The sequence below is a fragment of the Lonchura striata genome, chromosome 6 (assembly GCF_046129695.1).
Source record: "Lonchura striata isolate bLonStr1 chromosome 6, bLonStr1.mat, whole genome shotgun sequence".
Taxonomy (NCBI): Eukaryota; Metazoa; Chordata; class Aves; order Passeriformes; family Estrildidae; genus Lonchura; species Lonchura striata.
The window spans coordinates 68,647,133-68,665,247 of NC_134608.1; the positions used below are offsets into that span (position 1 = coordinate 68,647,133).

General features: G+C 52.3%; 3 protein-coding genes across 3 annotated transcripts in view; 1 reads left to right on the plus strand and 2 right to left on the minus strand.

Moving 5' to 3' along the window:
* Positions 1-18,115, minus strand: part of LOC144246561 (uncharacterized) — a 1,050,450-nt gene that overhangs the window by 477,181 nt on the left and 555,154 nt on the right. The window lies entirely within an intron of this gene.
* On the minus strand, positions 1,083-6,636 carry LOC144246439 (tapasin-like). The gene is made up of 8 exons (XM_077783832.1): positions 6,609-6,636; positions 5,292-5,477; positions 4,303-4,527; positions 3,227-3,465; positions 2,620-2,749; positions 2,092-2,430; positions 1,210-1,305; positions 1,083-1,099 (listed from the first exon to the last, which is right to left on the minus strand). Exons 1-8 carry the CDS (start codon positions 6,634-6,636, stop codon positions 1,083-1,085), a joined length of 1,260 nt encoding a protein of 419 aa, XP_077639958.1.
* LOC144246440 (uncharacterized) lies at positions 7,572-17,790 on the plus strand. Its single transcript, XM_077783833.1, is given in 2 exon segments — positions 7,572-7,632; positions 16,829-17,790. A coding segment is annotated over 1 exon segment (909 nt). The 5' UTR covers positions 7,572-7,632; positions 16,829-16,881.

An 18,115-nucleotide genomic window follows, 5' to 3' on the forward strand; every position in this document is an offset into this window, starting at 1 on the left:
CTCTGAGTCATGTGGCCAGGCATTGATGGGGCCATTAACAGCAGATAAGGAAAACTGCCCCGAGGCAACTCCTACTCAGATGGTAACAGGAAAATGTTTGGTTTTTTTTCTTCAGTCTTGGACAATATTGGATTGCTTTCTCTGTAATATTGATTAGTTAATAATCAATGAATTATTGATACTGGATCAATTTCTTTGTAATGGTTATTAATTAATGACCAATAATCAATCATGAATATTTGAGTGATTTCTTTGTAATATTGTGAAAAATGCAGATTGAATGATGCGCTGCTATTGACTATTGATAACTCCCTGCCATTGATTTATAATAATCTGCTATTGATTATTTATAACTCCCTTCTATTGATTATTGATAACTCCCTGCTCTTGATTTGGATGTGTGGAGATGAAGGAACAATGGGAATGGAAATCTCCTTTTTTTTCCTTTTTTTCCCCATTTTTTTCTCCTTTTTTTGCCCTTCTCTCTCCCATGACAAAAATGAAGATTTGCTGAAAAATCATTAAAATGGGAAACAGAACTTTTTTAAAATTGCTTTTTTAAAAAAATTCAGTGAACAATTGGAGCTGGGTAATTGGTTCTTTAATGACTTTAAATTCGTGCTTTGGGTTTTTTAATCAATGCTTTAAAAAAGAACCTTAAAATCCAAACTGGAACAAACTCCCCAAGTGTCACCAACCCCCCCGGTGTCCCCAATGTCCCCAAATGTTCCCAAATGTCCCCAAACCTCCCTAAATGTCCCCAAACTCCCCAACATCCCAAAATCTCCAGAAATGTCCGCAGATGTCCCCAAATGTCCCCAATCCCCACTCAGGATGCATCGGTTTGTGGGGGATGTCACCCCCCCCACCCCCCGGTTTAATCTGGAAATATTTGGGGACATCTTGGGGACAATGGGGGGACTTTGAGACACTGGGGACATTTGGGAACATTTGGGGACATTGAGACATTGGGGACATTTGGGGACATTGGGGAAGTTTGGGGAGCTTGGGGACATTTGTGGTTGGGGACATTTTTGGGGGGGGTTGGGGACATTTTTGGGGGTTTGGGGACATTGGAGCTGTCACATGAAGAGCCCCCCTGGAGTGAGAGAGAAGAGGAGGGGACACATTGGGACACTGGGGACACCTGGGACATGGGGACATGGAGATGAAGGGGGACACCGGGGACATTGGGGACACCGGTGTCACCTCCCCACCGAGGGCCACAGGCGCAGGCTGAGCCCCCGATGACGAAGGCCACCAGGGCCATCCCCGCCATGTCCTCCACACTGGGCATGGTGGCACCTGTGGGGACATTGGGGACACATCACTGACACCCCCAGATGACACCAACACCCCTGGGTGGCACCGAGCCCGTCCTGGTGGCACCGGCCACCCCGCAATGTCCCCAGCTCGCTCTTGATGTCCCTTAGGAGATCCCAGCCCTGTCCCCAGTGTCCCCTAACCCCATCCCAGCTGTCCCTATCTCCATGCCTGTGTCCCCGACCCTGTCCCCAGTATCCCCAACCCCATCCCAGGTGCCCCCAACCCTGTCCCAGATATCCCCAACCCCTTCCCAGGTGTCTCCAACCCTGTCCCCAGTGTCCACAACTCCATCCCAGGTGTCCCCAACCCTGTCCCCAGTGTCCCCAGGCATCCCTGGTGTCCCAAGACCCTCCAAACCCCGTTCCTAATGTCCCCAAGTGTCCCCAACCCCACTCCTGATGTCCCCAACCCCATCCTGGTGTTCCCAACTCTATCCTCAATGTCCCCAACACCATTCCTGATGTCCCCAACCCCATCCCAGGTGTCCCCAACCCCAGTCCTGGTGTCCCAAGACCCTCCACACCCCATCCCTGATGTCCCCAGTTGTCCCCAACCGCATCCCTGATGTTTTCAAGTCTCCCAAACTCCATCCCTGATGTCCTCAGGTGTCCACAAACCCTGTCCCTGATGTCCCTAATATGCCCAGCTGTGCCCAAACCCTGTCCCTGATGTCCCCAGGTGTCCCCAAACCCCGTCCCTGATGTCCCCAGGTGTCCCCAAACCCCATCCCTGATGTCCCCAGGTGTGTCCTCAGGTGTCCCTCACCTGCCACCACCACAGTGACCCGGTGTGGGGTGTCCCACGCCGCGTGTGTCACCAGGCAGCTGTAGCTGTCCCCCGGTGCTGCCGCAGCCACGCGCAGCCCCGCGCTGCGGCTGAAGGTGCCGTCGGCCGCGCGCCGGTGCCCGGAGCTCCAGCTGGGCCCCAGGGTGGTCACCAGGCTGTCCCCCGAGGTGTCCCCCGGGCGTGGCCGGGTGTGTCCGTGGGCGCGGTGTTCCCAGCGGATCTCCACGTCCAGCGGGAAGAAGCCGACGGCGTCGCAGCGCAGCTCGGCCGGGAGCCCCGGGGACAGCCGGGACGGCAGCAGGGACACCCGGGGAGGGGCTGGGACACGAGACAGTGAGCTGGGGATACTGGGAGGGACTGGGAGGGACTGGGAAGGAACTGGGAGGGACTGGGAGGGAACTGGGACATACTGGGAGAAGACTGGGACATACTGGGAGGGAACTGGGAAGTACTGGGAGGGACTGGGACATACTGGGAGCCCCGGCCCCGCCCATTCCCGGCACTGACCAATCACGTGCAGCCGCAGCACCTGCTGCACCTGCCCGCGGGGCGTGCTCATGGAGCAGACGAAGGCGCCGTCGTCCGACACCGAGAGCGGCGGCAGCTGCAGCGACACCTCCCTGGCGCCCCCCGGCGGCTGGGAGGACCGAGGAAACGTTCGGCCTCAGCGGCGCCCCCCGGTGACCGGGAGGACCATGGCCGTGCCCAAAAACCCCCAAAAAATGCCCCCAAAAACGACCCCCCTAAACACAAAAAATGCTTCCAAGCCCCCCCACAACAAAACCCCCCAGAATCACTCACCGAACCCCCCCAGGACTTCCCAAAAATTTTCCCTGAAAAATGCTCCCAAAACTTTCCAAAAACTGTTCAATGCCCGCAGTGCCCCCTAGCGGCCGGGAGGACCGAGGCTTTCCAGTGCCAGCGGCGCCCCCTGGTGGCCAGGATGACAAAAGCGGTTTCATGCCCCCAGCGCCCCCTAGCGGCCGGGAGGACCGAGGCTGCCCAGTGGCGCCCCATAGTGGCCAAGAGGCGGCCGGGAGCACCCGACACCCCCCTGCTCGGTGGCGCCCCCCGCTGTCCCCGCAGGGCTCCGCAGCCCCTCCCCTCCCCTCACCTGCGCGGTGCCGGGGGGGCTCCCGTGGCCCCCCAGGAACAGCAGCACCCCCGGCGCAGCCTCGGTGCGGCGGGCGGCGGCCGAGTCGAAGGCCAGCAGGCGCCGCGTGGCGCCGTGGCGGTGCCGCAGCCACTGCAGCGTGAAGGGCTCGGCCGGGGGCGCGAAGGCGCAGTGCAGCTGCCCCGGCGCCCCCAGCAGCGCCCGCGTCTGCGGCGTCTGCGTGGACACTAACAGGGACACTGAGGGGTGGGACAGGGCGTCAGGGGTGTGGGGACATCGGGGACACTGGGGACATCGGGGATGTGGGGGGATGTCAGAGACATTGTGGGGCGGGACAGGGTAGTCATGGGGTGCGGGGACATCGGGGACACTGGGGACATCGGGGATGTGTGGGGACATCAGGGACATCGGGGATGTGTGGGGACACTAGGGACATCGGGGACACCGGGGATATGGGGGGATATCAGGGACACTGCGGGGTGGGGCAGGGCATCACCGGCAGGGGGACACTGGGGACACTAGGGACACCGGGGACATGGGGATAATGGGGGACATGAGGACAATGGGGGGACATCGGGGACAAGGGGACAATGGAGATGTGTGGGATAATGGGGACAACAGGGGGACATCGGGGACATCAGTAGCATCCGGGACATTGGGGAAATGTCCCCGATGCCCCTGATGTCCCCCCATTGTCCCCATTGTCCCCCAGTGGGGGGACATCGGGGACATCAGAGACATTGGGGATAATGGGTGGACATTGGGGACATCAGGGACATCGGGGACATGGGGACAGTGTGGGGGCATCAGGACAGTGGGGTGATGTTGTGCATGTGAGGACAATGGGGACATTGGGATATTGGCATGGGGAACATGGGGTGACACCGGGGACGTTTGGAGCCGTGGGGTGGCAAACACAGAGGTGACAAACACAGAGCTGGCAAACACAGGTGACACAGAAGTGACAGTGACACACAGGTGCCACACACAGGTGACAATGACACAGGTGACCAGGTGCCACACACAGGTGACAGTGACATAGGTGACACACAGAGCTGTCCCCGGTGTCCCCTCACCGTTGAGGAGCGGCGGGTCTCCTCCCCGCTGCTGCAGCAGCGCCGTCCCCTCCCCCTCGGGCGTCCCCAGGGCCAGGAGCCACCAGCGCGTCCCCAGCCCGGGGTGGCACTGCGGGGACCCCGGGGACGTCCCCGGGGGTGGCAGCAGCGGCGCCGTGGGGCTGAGCTCGCACCGGGGGGGCTGCCGGGAGGGACCCCAAAATTCCCCCAGCACCCCCAAGGGGTCTGCAGGGAAAGGGAAAGAGCAGGGGGTGAGCTGCACCCCAAAATCCCACCAAACACCCCCAAAATTCCATCAAATCCCCCCAAACTCCCCTCAGCACCCCCCAGGGGACTGCAGGAAAAGGGAAAGAGCAGGGGGTGAGCTGCACCCCAAAATCCCATCAAATACCCCCAAAATTCCATCAAATACCCCCAAAATTCCATCAAATACCCCCAAAATCCCCTCAGCACCCCCCAGGGGACTGCAGGAAAAGGGAAAGAGCAGGGGGTGAGCTGCACTCCAAAATCACAGCAAATCCACCCAAAATCCCCCCAAAAATCACCCCCAACCCCCCCCCAGGACCCCACAAAAAAACACCAAAAATTTCCCCCAAAATTCCCTTAAAACCCTCCAGGAGTCACCCCAAAACAACCCCAAAAAATGCCCCCAAAACCCCCTAGAATCCCCCAAAAATGCCCCCAAAACATCCACAGAACACCCCAAGAAGCCCCCCAAAATTGCCCTCAAAAATCACCCCCAAAAACCCCCCAAAATCCCCTGAAAACCGCCCCTGAACCCCCCAGAAAAACCCCCAAAACCCCTCAAAATCGCCCCCAAAACCCCCAAAAATCGCCCTCAAAATCGCCCCCAAAACCCCCCAAAATCGCCCCCAACCCCCCCCAGGACCCCCCAAAATCACTCCCGAACCCCCCCCAGGACCCCCCAGAAGCCTTTCCCGCCCCCCCCCAGAACCGCGGGGGTCCCCCTCAACTGGGGGGTCTCGCACCGATGACATCGAAGGCGTTCTGGGGGTCCCGCGGGGGGCCGGGGGCCGGGGGGGCCTCGGGACCCCCCAGAAGCCGGAGCAGGGCCCCGCGGGGGGAGGGGGCGCCGCGCTCGTCCAGCAGGGGGCAGCGCAGGGCGGGGGGGGGGTCCCCAAAAACCGCCACCCCCCCCCAGGCCAGGAACAGCCCTGGGGGGGCAAAAATATGGGGCTGGGGGGGGCTTGAGGGGGCAAAGAGGGGATGTGGGGGGTCCTAGGGGGTCTGGGGGAATTTGGGGGGGATTTTGGGGGTCTTGGGTGGACAAAGAGGGGTTTTGGGGGGTCCTGGGGGGTTCTGGGAGCGTTTCGGGGGCATTTGAGGGGAGTTTGGCGGAATTTGGGAAGGTTCTAGGGGGCTTTCGGAATCCAGGGGGGGCTCTGGGGACTCCTGGAGAGATTTGGGGGCGTCTTAGGGGGCATTTCGGGGGAGCCTGGGGGGGATCTGGGGGAGTCCTGGGGTGGTTGTGGGGGTCCTGGGGGGCGTTTAGGTGGTCCTGAACAGGTTTTGGGAGGTCCTGGGGGAGTTTTGGGGGAGATTAGGGAGGTCGTGGGAGATTTGGGGGGATCCAGGGGGGGTCCGGAGTGGTTTAGGGGGTCCCGAGGGGGTTTGGGGGGTCCTGGGGGATTTCAAGAGGGCTTCGGGAGATTTGAGGAAGATCCGGGGGGTCCTTGGGGGGATTTAGGGGAGTCCTGGGGGGGTCTGGGGGAAATTCGGGAGTCCTGGGGGATTTCGGGCGGTCCAAGGGGACCTGGGGGGCCTTGGGGGGGGGTTGGGGGGAATTCGGCAGGTCCTGGGGGATTTTGAAGGGTCCTGGGGGGGGTCCGAGAAGGGATCTGGGGGTGCCGGGGTGGGGTATAGGGGGATCTGGGGGCTCCTGGGGGACTTTGGGGGGTTCCTGGGGGATTTTGGGGGGTCGCAAAGGGGTCCTGGACAGGATTTGGGGGGTCTTTGAAGGATTTGGGGGTGCTGGGGGGGGTCTTGGGGAAGATTTTGGGGTCCCCGGGGAGATTTGAGGCAGGTTTTTTTTTTTTTTGGTGGGGGGGGGAGTGCAGGAATTTGGGAAGTTTTGAGTGGGGAATTTTGGGGGTCCCGGTTCCGGGAATGTCCCGAATTTGGGGGTTGCGATTTTTGGGGTTATGGATTTTTGAGGTTTTCCGAAATTTGAGGGGATTTCCCAGGATTTGGGGTTGAGGGGGGGGGGCGGGGCTCGGATCCGCCGGGATTTGGGGTCGGGGCGGATTTGGGATCCCGATTTTTGGGGTTTTTCGCCCCTTCCTCACCCGCCAGCGCCAGCCGCGCTCCCGCCATCGCTTTCGCTTTCGCTCTGGCCCCGCCCAAACCCGCCCCAAATCCCCAAAACCGCCACAAATCCCCAAAACCGCCACAAAATTCCCCCCGGGGGCTCCGGCCACGCCCCAAACCCCAAAATTCTCCTCAGGGACCCTGGCAGGACTGAGCCCGTGGCACAGTGACCCACGCTGCAGCACTCGGAGGGGGCTGTGCCCAGGGGATGGACTCCGCTCCGAGAAGTTCCTGGAGAAGTCTCGGCCGGGAGAGAGCGCAGGGTGCAGCAGGGAACGACTCCTGTCCCTGAGCAGAGGGAGAAGCCCCGGGGGATGAGCTGAGCATGGCCCCATTCCCTGTCTCCTGCCCTGCCGGGGGAGGAGGTGCAGCTGGGAGCAGGGAGCCGTGGGGAAAGCTGCATTTAAGGCTCTGCACTGACTTCTCCTTATCCTGCTCCGAGTCTTTGGAGTTTTCTGCCAGAAATCTCTCCCCTGCCCCACCCACCCACAGGGCTTGGGGCAGGTTTCCCTTTTCGGGGGAAATCAAAGCGAAGCACTGATGCGCAAACGAGGGGCAGGAGAAGTGAGGCTCCTGGGCTTCCCGCAGAGGCGGAGGCACGGGAGGCGCAGGGCCGGGAAAGCCGTGGCGGGAGGCGCGGAGAAGTTTGTTTGTGTGGGCAGCTCAATCCCGGCTCGGCCCGGGCCCGTGCCGGGGCTGTTCCTCATCTCCGGCTTTCCCCTCACGCAGCCCGGGGGCGCCGAGAGCGCGGGGCGAGGCGGGGCCGTGCGCAGAGCCCGCCCCGAGCTCGCTGCCATTGGCCGCCGGTGCCGTCAGTCGCGGTCGCGGCGCGCTGATTGGTGGGAGCGGGGCGCGGCGCGGCCCCGGCGGCGGGCTGAGGGCGGCCGTGGCCGCGCAGCGCCGCCATTGGCCGAGCGGCTGCGCGGGCCCGGCAGCGGCGGCAGCGGCCGGAGCGCGGTGAGGCGGCGGCGGCGGCGGAGCTCGGAGGCGGCCCCGGCGCAGGTGGGAGCCGCGCTGGGCTCTGCGGGGGCTCGGGGCCGGCTGCGGGCGGAGGGGGCGGCAGGGGGCTCCGGCGGCTCGCCGGTGCCGTGTCCGGCCCGTGCCGGCCCCGGGCTGAGGGCGCTGCGGGAGCGGCTGCCCGCGGTCTCCTTCCCGCCGGGGCCGGGCAGGAGCCGCTGCCGGAGCAGCGCTGGCTCGGCCCGGCTGCTGTGGGTAGGACAGAGGGGCTGCCCCGCGGCCGGGAGCGGGCGGGGAAATTCCCGTCGCCGGAGGTTCGTGTGCCCGGCGGAGAGCGAGGAGTCCTGTCAAAGTGACTTTATTGCCGAGCAGGGGCAGAGGCCGTGGGGCATTTGCCGTGCGCTCTCTGCCGTGGCTGTAGTCCGCAGCCTCCTTTTTATCCTCATTTTCCCGGCCGATCTCCCTCTGCCTTTGCCCACCGGCTGAGTTCCTTGGAAGGTTCCGACTTCCCGATGCGCCTGGAGCCTGTCCTCGTTAATGTGCACCCTCCTTTTGTAGAACAGCCGATATTCATGGCTCTGTTAAGTCTTTGTTCTTCTCCTCGAAGTTCGGGAATGTAGCGGGGACTTTGAGCAGCTGTCTGGGTCAATTTGTAACATTTATTGGAACTGGTGGTTTCTCCCCTTATCTACAAGTGCCCGGCCCTATCTCCACGCAGATTCACTCCTTGACTCTGTTTTGTCCTTCCCGGGTCCTCTTTGGTTTTGGGATTATTCTCGGTGCCCTCATTCCCTGTCCTTTTGTAGCCCTTTGTGGATCAGGAGGCCTGGCTGCCAGCTGCATGCCCTGGCTCAGCTGCTGGATGAGCTGCACTGCCAAGGTGTGGAGCATGGTAAAAAGATGAGAGTTGCTGCAGCACAGAAGAGGAGAAGCAGCATTCGTTTGACCCCTGGTGTGCCAGGGAACCACGAAACTGTGTCCTATATCCATCCTTTCCATGTTTGACCAATACATAAACTGCTCTCCTATTTCCTTTGTTAGCTTTTTCACCACTTTTCCCTTGTCATCTCTTTACCAGCAGCAGTTTGAGCCATTTAGTTTTCCACAAACTCCTGCTTTTTCTGCTAAGAGATAATCTGATCCCATTCTCTGGTGAAATGTTGTGTTCCTCGTTTCAGTGGCTTGGTCGGCAGGAAGGTCAGGAGCTGGAGCTGTCTGGTTGGTTCTTATTCTGAGGACAGCTTGTAATGTAATGATGCCATTGAAATGATAAATGGGTTCTCTGTCTCCTGATATGAATTTGTGAGAAACGCCAATCACTTGGTTTTTAAAATGTTAGAAGTTTAATACTAGTAAAATGGTTATAAAAGTAGGAATACAATTAGACTAATAAAAATTTAGAGTTAGGACAATTGCAAGACATTAAAAAGCAAAGACTTGCAGATGTCCGGATGCTCTCTTGGGCACTTAAGCCACAACAACCATACCTTGTGAATAAAGGAATCACCCCTAAAAAAATACACTGTTGCATATTCTTATATCCTTCATGGTTATGCATACATTTTATTTAAAACAAGTAACTCTGTCTGTTGTATGTCAGCTGTTTTTTTTAATCCCCACGGCATGCTCCAGTCTGAGCATGGCCTGAAGTAATTAACTTCTTCTAGTAAGAAATCCATAAATTGCTCTTCTCTGGAGAATTTAGGTGTTCCTTGAGCGAATTTAGGTGTTCTCATTCCTTAACCCCCCCCCCCCCACACACACACATGCATGTTTTCTCTTTTAACTACTAAAGCTTCATTTTATCTACAAAGCTACGTTTACCATACTATTAAAATGTTCATACAGCACAAGTTATCATTATAACATAATACATGTAGTAACTATCTGCACAGAGCCATATAACATGCATTTTTCACAAAATCATTTTGGTTCCCAGGGGCTGGTCCATGGTGTTGTAGGATTTGTTCTGGTGGCCGTTCATCTTTTCCCCATGTTTGGGTGCTCCCTCAAGCTGGGGCTGCATCAATTGACCATTTTTTTTCTTAGTCCTTCATCATATACTTGAATTCCAACTGATTTCCCTGAACTTGTTCTAGCAAAACCCCCAGTGCTCTGATACACCCTGTACAGCACAGACAGTGACAGCAGATGTTGGAGTGGGCAGAGGGATGACCCCCCCCTTATTTTAGTGAAGTTTTCCCAACATTCTCCATTTGCTGTTTCCCTTTGCAGCTTCAGCCATTTCTGTTGCAGAGTCAGAGATCCTCAGCATGGGCTCTGCCTTCAGCTGTGCAGATTCCATCCTTGCAAGCAGGCAGAGCCTGGGGTGAGGGGCAGAGGGAATCAGCCAATTCCTGCCCCAGGCAAGAAGAGCCAGGTACATTGTCCCCAGTTTGCCCCAGCAGTGTTAATTTGCATTTCTGAAGCTCCTCCTGGGTGCCTGGAATGCAGCTTCTCTTCCTCAGCAGCCTTCAGCAGCCTCAGTTGTGCACCCCCCACAATCTACTGCTTTTTTGTTTTCCTTCAAATCATCTATTTATTGTTCATGAGTTAAAGGGTCACCTTTAAATCTCATCTAGTTTTGAAAATTTTGAAAAACTCTAATCACTTGGTTTTTAAAATTTTAAAAGTTTAATAATAATAAAATGGTTATAAAAATAATAATACAATTAGAGTTAGGACAATTACAAGACAAAAAGAGCAAAGAATTACGGATGTCCAGATGCTCTTGGACCCTAAGTCAAGAAAAGCATGACTTGTGAACAAAGGAATCACCCTTAAACAAAGACACTTGTTGCATATTCATACATCCTTCATCGTTATGCATACATTCTGTTCTAAACAAGAAACTCTGTTATATGTCAGCTGTTCCCTTTAATCCCCTGGCATCTTCAAGTCTGAGCAAGGCCTGAAGAAATTAGCTTCTCCTGATAAGAAGCCATAAATTCCTCTCCTTTGGAAGATTTAGGTGTTCTTCGAAGGGAGCATCTCATTCCTAAAAAGAAAACTCCCCCCACATACATTGTCTCTATTTTAACATAATGTTGTAACCTAAAACTACACTTAACACAATATGTAAGGGAATTAATACAGCATAACTTTCTAACATTACACATATAATATTCATTGTAACATTTGTGAAAAGCCAATCATAAATATGCATTTTTCACAATCCCACCTCTTACTGCGCAAGCCAAATGATTTATAAAGAATATTTCCTGTCCTCCTGCATTCTTTGGACTCTGTTGGTAATCAAATAAAACATGGGATTAAACAAAGAAGAAATATCAAAACACTTGTAACACATAAAAGGAAGAATCCTAATTTCTTCCACCATCCCATTCTCAATACATTACCCCACCTGCTAGTTTTTAACGTTATTTTCCCATTTTTGGACTGATACCTGGGTCATAATTTTTTTCTGATATCCTTTGTTTTTTCCAGGATGGCATCCTCATTGCCATCTATTTTCAACAATCTGTACACCCCATTCTTTAGCCAATAACTAGCGTAAAGCCAACCTATTTTAATGCACTGCAGGTGATGTTTGGCTTTGCAGACTCCATATTAATTCCAATGCCTGAGCAGCTTTGTTTATTATCTTCTCTATAACTGCTTGGAGTCATTTAATATGACTCAGGATATAATTTGGGGTTAACACAGAGCTAGACTGCTGTGCTTGTTTTCCCTTTTTTTTTTACTAACTGTCTCTTTACCGAATCTTGGACTATATTTCTAAGATCAAATGTAAAACAAATCCATCTCTCTCCTTTTGGACATTCCATGCCCCAAGTATTACTACTTTTTCCTAAGTTCTTTGTAATGTGATAATTTTCCCCCTTTTTCCTGCAGGTACTTAATTTGGATGGGTTATAACAGTGCCTGTTGACATGGGTGTGTGTGACAAAAAGGAACTTTGGTTTCTTTCCATGTGATACTTTCTGTAGCATTTGTGACACGATCTTGCTGCTATCTCAGAAGGGAAAAGACAACAAATGAGAGACAGAAACAGGAATGACAGAGGTCTGGCGTGGCTTATACCCCCACCTCCCCTGCCTGTGGGGCTGCTGCCCACAGCAGGTACGTGTGATCTTCTCGCTGGTGAGTTCAGTGCTCAATCCAGGCTTACCCTCTGTTTCCCTTGTCACTCCTTTTTTACTCATTTCCAGGCAAATTGTTTTTGACACCTTTTAACTGTGGTTTTCCACCATTCCTCAGGTATCTCTCAGTCCACAGGCATTGATAATCCCCATCTACAAAAGCAATTTATTACTTCAGTTTTTGAGGTCTTTCTGTATAGGGGATTGATTCAGTACTCAATACTTCTTGCCATGAGAACATAGATTTTGTGAGCTACAATGCCAATTATTCTCATAATTTAAACATTCACTTATAACCCAGCTGCCATGTCCAATATGGGGATGAATCAAATAAAGTATACAGCATAGTATTAATGGCAATTTCCCTTCTTGCCTGTACAAGTCACAGGCTAAGGCCAGACTATCAGAACTCTTTGACTCAAACACTCCCGATCCTCCTGTTTGAAGTGGCAGTGTTCCTCTGCCAAGGAGGTGTCGGAGGCGTCTCAGGGCTTATTCAGGCAGGGCTTAGAACCAGTGATGCAAGCTTTGCCTTATTTCTCAGTTAGGTGTTATTCTTTGTACCTGCCTTGGATCATGTGGGTCTTCCCAAACCATTACCACCCAGTCCTGGTTGAAAGTCAATTTGGTATCACCTGGTTTAGATGTGATAGTCCATTCCTCACGTTTCTTCACAAATTCTTTTATTTTGCTGGCATGAATTCACCCTCTTTTCCATGGTTGGGATTGCTGCTTTAGTAGTACCTGGAAAGGACTTCTTAATAACAGTGTTAAAAGAAAAACAATACTGCATTAACTTTCACCATTAGTTTTCTTCAAAACTTTCTGGGTTTAACTAAAAACTTTTTCTGTAGCTGCTTCTTCTTCTTGTATCCAGCTGTGCTAATTGCTGCAGAGGCCAATTCTTCTTCTTGTGAGCTATAATTAGTTAAATAAAAAAAGACTAGCCCAAATTTAACACAAGATGTATCACATCTCTTGGTTTTTTGCTTTTTAGGCAACATCCAACTGTTTTAGTCTTACAGACCCATTCTTCAGAACAAAAGCCTCCTTTCCTTAACAACAAAAATCAGAAGGAAAAAAAAGAAGTCTTGTTTAAAAAAATAAAGCACATTGTGAGAGTCAGCTATCTCTGCTTTGATCTTATCTCTATTGGTGGTCCAGCTCTCCCTCTTTTTCACAGCTTTGCCTTTGACTGTACTTCCTCACTCCCCTCCCCTTGTTGTCACTCTGTCTAGCAGGAATGGGGGAGAACTTACAAATAGCTATGGTATGGGGACTTTGGGGTGTATTTCGCTCTTTCTCTTTCTCTCTCTTTCCCTTTCTCTCTCTTTCTCTTTTTCTCTCTTCTTCTCTCTTCTCCCTTTCTCTCTCTTTCGCTCTCTTTTTCTCTTTTCACATTTCAACATCCACATTCCAATATCAGTCCACTTTCTAACATTAGTCCTACATCCTGGAGAGGTGAGTCTGCCAATCACCTCTCCCTCCTTTTTCAACTTCCTTACAAATTTAATTAGTTTTGTTATGTGTGTTCTGCAGGCCTTTAATTCACAGCACCCTCCACCAAGGGCTACCAGCTACCCACAGCTGACAGTGCTAAAACTAAAGACTTATTTTGCTGTCACAATTTTCCATTCACAAGCTTGAAAGGGTTGTAGGAACAAGGTAAACAAAAACTTACTTCTGAAGTGATCTTGCCTGCAATAAAAAATTTAAGGCAATGCTTGTTAGTGCAATATAATTTGCAAAGAAGCCAAGGTTTGATTTGGGAAGGGCATCTGAGGACACAGAGCATGAGTTTTACAAATCTATAATTTGAAGAGGGAATAGACAAAATGTGGATACAGTGGGGGAGACAGCAAGTAAGGAATTTATCTCTGCAATACTCTCTTTTTGACTGCCAGGAGACACTCTCTGAAGAGGTTCTTACAGTACAAACAATAACTGGATGGGAAGAGGCACTCTTGAATTTAAGCTTTGGTGTCAAAATAGGAAACTGCCCCTGAGCACTGCAGTGCTGGAGCACCCTGCCTGCAAACTCACCAGAGGCAAGCCACTGCTGCCACGCTGCAGGGCTGCCTGCAGCACAGAGGGAACCATGGCCAAGCCCTCCCTGCAGGCCTGGGTAATCCACACAAGGAATCACAATTGCTTCATAGCTCTCTAACTCATTCAAGAAATAGGAAACTATAGTAAACAGAGATCTCCCTCACCATCTTTTTCATATGTGTGTGTCACACACCCACTGTGATGCTGGAAGTAACAAATTGTTTACATTAGAAGATACTGAACCTTTTTCTTCATCTAGCTTTGTAGTTTCCCTTTTCTATATGTAGCCACCTCCCATTGTGGGAAAAAATGAGCCCTATTTTTTTACAAGTGTTTTGTATGCACAATTTTATTTGCTCTTCTAGATACACTGCAAGTAGTTAGCACTTCCAGAAAAACCAGCAAACAAGCAAAACAAAAAAACTAAGAAAGCAAAACACATTTGGGTACATGAAAAAGGACTGGTTGGAAGGAAAATTGTTTCTCATTGATCTACCAAGCGGTTGGTGTTACCTTTAGTTTAACTTTACACACTGAGAACACTTGATTGAACAGCCTGCATTGACTCAAATTAATAGCAGGTTTTGCTATGTCACAGCTGTAAACTAGTTTTTCAATCCTAGAGTACAGTAAGTTATGTATTTCAAGATAAAAATCACAATGCAAATTGGAAGAAATTTAGTACTGCATGAGGTGTGCACACAATTAATTTACCTCTAGAAGTCAGTTTATGACTTTCCTCTACTAGGATTGCAGTAGCTGCTATAGCTTGAATGCACACTGGCCAGCCTTGATTTACTGGATCCCACATCTTTGATAAATAAGCCACGGGTCTCTTTACTCCTCCCCACTCTTGAAACAAAACCCTATGAGCTACCCCCTTTTTTTCATTTACATATAAATGAAAGGGTTTTGCTAGTGAAGGTAAGCTTAAAGTTTATATTGGGGCTAGTTTTAACTTCTTTTTTCTTAATTTTTCATTTTCCTTTTTGATCCATTTTATATCATCTCCCTCTGTCATTTTTTTTTATTCAAAAATTTTACTGTCTGTGTATATCCTTCAATCCACAATCTATAATATCCCAATAATCTGAGTATCTTTCTGATTTCCCCCTTTGAAGAGGGAGGGGGAAGGGATAGAATCCCTGTGTTTCAGTCTGGGTTGAGCTTCCAACTACCCTTACTAAGCAAGTGTCCAAGATATTTTACCTCTGATTCTACAAATTGCAGCTTCCCTTTTGATACCCTTAATCCTTTTTCCCCAAGAAAATTCAAAAGCTTTATAGTAGCCTCTCTAACTTCAGCTTCAGCTTCCCCAGAAAGTAAAAGATTATCCACATATTGGATAATTTGTATTTCAGGGGGAGTGGGGAAAGTTTGTAGTATTGTTTCTAAAGCTTGTCCAAATAAGTTTGGGGATTCTGTAAGCCCCTGTGGTAGTTTTGTCCATCTTAATTGCTGTTTTCTCCAGTTAGTGGGTCCTTCCATTCAGAATCAAAGATAACTTGCTCTCCTGGGCTAATGGGCAAGCCCAAAAGGCATCTTTAAGGTCCACTACACTAAACCACTGATGCTGGGGAGGAACTTTACTGAAAAGAGTATAAGGATTTGGTACCACTGGATAGCAGGTCTGAGTTCCTTTGTTAACCTCCCTTAAGTCTTGTACCAGTCTATAGCTCCCGTCAGGCTTCTTTACTGGGAGTATTGGGGTATTATGGGGAGACATACAAGGTTCTAATGTCCATCCTTTATTAGTCCTTCTATTACTGGCTTTAAACATTCCCGTCCTTCTAAAGGTACAGGATACTGCCGTACATGTATGGGACAATTTTTTTTTCCTCAGTTGTAATCTTTATGGGGTCAATATTTAATCTTCCCCTATTTCCCTCCCCAGCCCAAACTTCCTTGTTAATTCTTCTTCCATCCTCCTGGCCTAGTTTTAAAAGTCTAGCTGTCATCTTCCCATCTTCTGGAACAACCCCTATTCCTAATTTCACCTGTAAATCTTGTCCCAATAAATTGCTACCTGCCCCTGGGACCAAGAAAACATCCCTCATCCAAAATTTAGTTTCTCCCTCTATTACCACATTTTTAATAACGGGTACTGTGAAACTCTCTCCTTTTGCTCCTGTTACTATTACGGTATCTTTGCTTACACTATAACCTTTTGGAATATTTAACATAAAGGTTCTTTTTGCCCCTGTGTCTACCACAAATTCCAATTCTTCTTCTTGGGGACCCACTCTTAAAATTATCTCAGCATTCCCCACCTGGACCCCACCTGCGCCCCCCCTCGGCCCCATGGCCCCGCGAGGGGAATTTGGGGAGGTGGGAGTGGGGCAGCGCCAAGGCCGGGCCCCCCCGCGCTGTCCTGGCGGGAGCGGCTGCAGTGGGGACCGAGTGCGGGCGGGAGCGGCCGAGAGCCCAGCGCTGCCCCAGCCCGACCTGCCCCAGCTCCATCCCTGCCCCTGCGCTGGGATGCTGTGGGGCTGGGGGGAAGAGGGAGCCGGCAGTGGGTGCTGGGCCTGGGGGCAGGAGGAGAAGGGAAGGAGAAGCAGGCTTGAGGAACAGAATGGTCAAAGGATGCAAGTGGCAGGAGAGGGTGGGATTGTGCCAGAGAAGGAGGAATAGCAGGAGGAAGAGGAGTGTGAGGAAGAGTAGAGACACAAGAGGAGGAGGAGGAGGAGCAGAAAGAGGAAGCAGCAGAAGGTTCCACCCCTCCCTGTGTCTGCAGCCTCCCCCCAGCCCCAGGAGTGGTGCTCCCCCCACATGCAGCAGGTAACTGTGGAGCGGGATCCACGATTTTCATGGGGTGAATCTTGGTGTTTCTGAGCTTTCTTGGGCTAAATGTTGGTGCTTTGGTTTTATGTGGCAGCTGAATCTTTATCTTTTGAAGGAGGTTTTTGCTGAGTGGTGATGTTCGGGGAGTTTTTGATTTGTGTCTTGAAGTTTGTGGGATTTTTGGGCTGAATCTTGGTGTTTTGGAGGTTCTTACAGACACAGGATTCCCAATGACTTCCTGAGATGAACTTGGGCAAGGAGGAACCTCCAGTCCAAGGAGCTCTTCTCTTGTTTTTCCCTCAAACCAGGATTTGTCATTGCCAGGGCGTGGCTGGATGGAGGAGGAGGAAAAGTCCCGGAGATGCTGCAGGAGGAGGAGCTGCAAACCCAGCCCAGGGAGCTGCAGGGAGGAAAGAGCCCCCTGAGCCAGGAAGGCGGGCGGAGATCCAGCCAGAGCTCGGAGCTGGTGGAGAAGCCTCATGGCAGGGAGAAGCCCCACAAGTGCTTGGAATGTGGGAAGGGTTTCAGCCAGAGCTCCACCCTGATCTATCACCAGAGGATCCACACTGGGGAACGGCCCTATGAGTGCTTGGAATGTGGGAAGGGTTTCAGCCGGAGCTCCCACCTGATCCGGCACCAGAGGATCCACACTGGGGAACGGCCCTTCGAGTGTGGGAAATGTGGGAAGAGGTTTCGGACCAGCTCTGATGTCCTCAAACATGAGCGGATTCACACAGAGGAGAGGCCCTACCGCTGCCCCAACTGCGGGATGGGCTTCAACCGCAACTCCAGCCTCACTGAGCACCGGAGCATCCACACCGGGGAGAGGCCCTACGAGTGTGGGAAGTGTGGGAAGGGCTTCAGACACAGGTCTAGTCTGATCAAGCACCAGGTGATCCACACTGGGGAACGGCCCTATGAGTGCTTGGAATGTGGGAAGAGCTTTGGGTGGAGCTCTGCCCTGAGAATACACCAACGCTTCCACACTGGGGAGAGGCCCTACGAGTGTCCCCAGTGTGGGAAGAGGTTTCGGACCAGCTCCAGTGTCCTTCTACATGAACGGATTCACACAGAGGAGAGGCCCTTCCGCTGCCCCAACTGTGGGAAGGGCTTCAAACACAACTCCAGCCGCATCAGGCACCGGCGCATCCACACTGGGGAGAGGCCCTACGAGTGTGGGAAGTGTGGGAAGAGCTTCTCACAGAGCTTTCACTTGACCCAGCACCAAAGGAGGCACCACTAAAGGAAGCCCTGTGAGTGCCCCGCGTGAGGGAAGAGCTTGGAGTGAGGGAAGAGCTTGGTGTGCTGCTGCAGCTCCATACCTCATGGGAGGATCAGGGCTGGATGATCCCCAGTGAACCCCATTGGGCAGAGCCCTGGTGCCCCCATATAGGGAATAAAACAGAGAGTAAAGCAATGGAGCTGATAAAGGGGCCCGATATCTGAGGCCTGACTGAGCAGAAACTGTGGGAAACACAGACAGTTTAAGTCTCCCTGGGCAAGAAGAGGGGACAGTGGGGGGTGTTGCTATCATGCTGGCGTGGTAGTGTGGAGGAAGGGTTTTAGAAAGGTCTTGGGAATGGGAAACTGAGGAA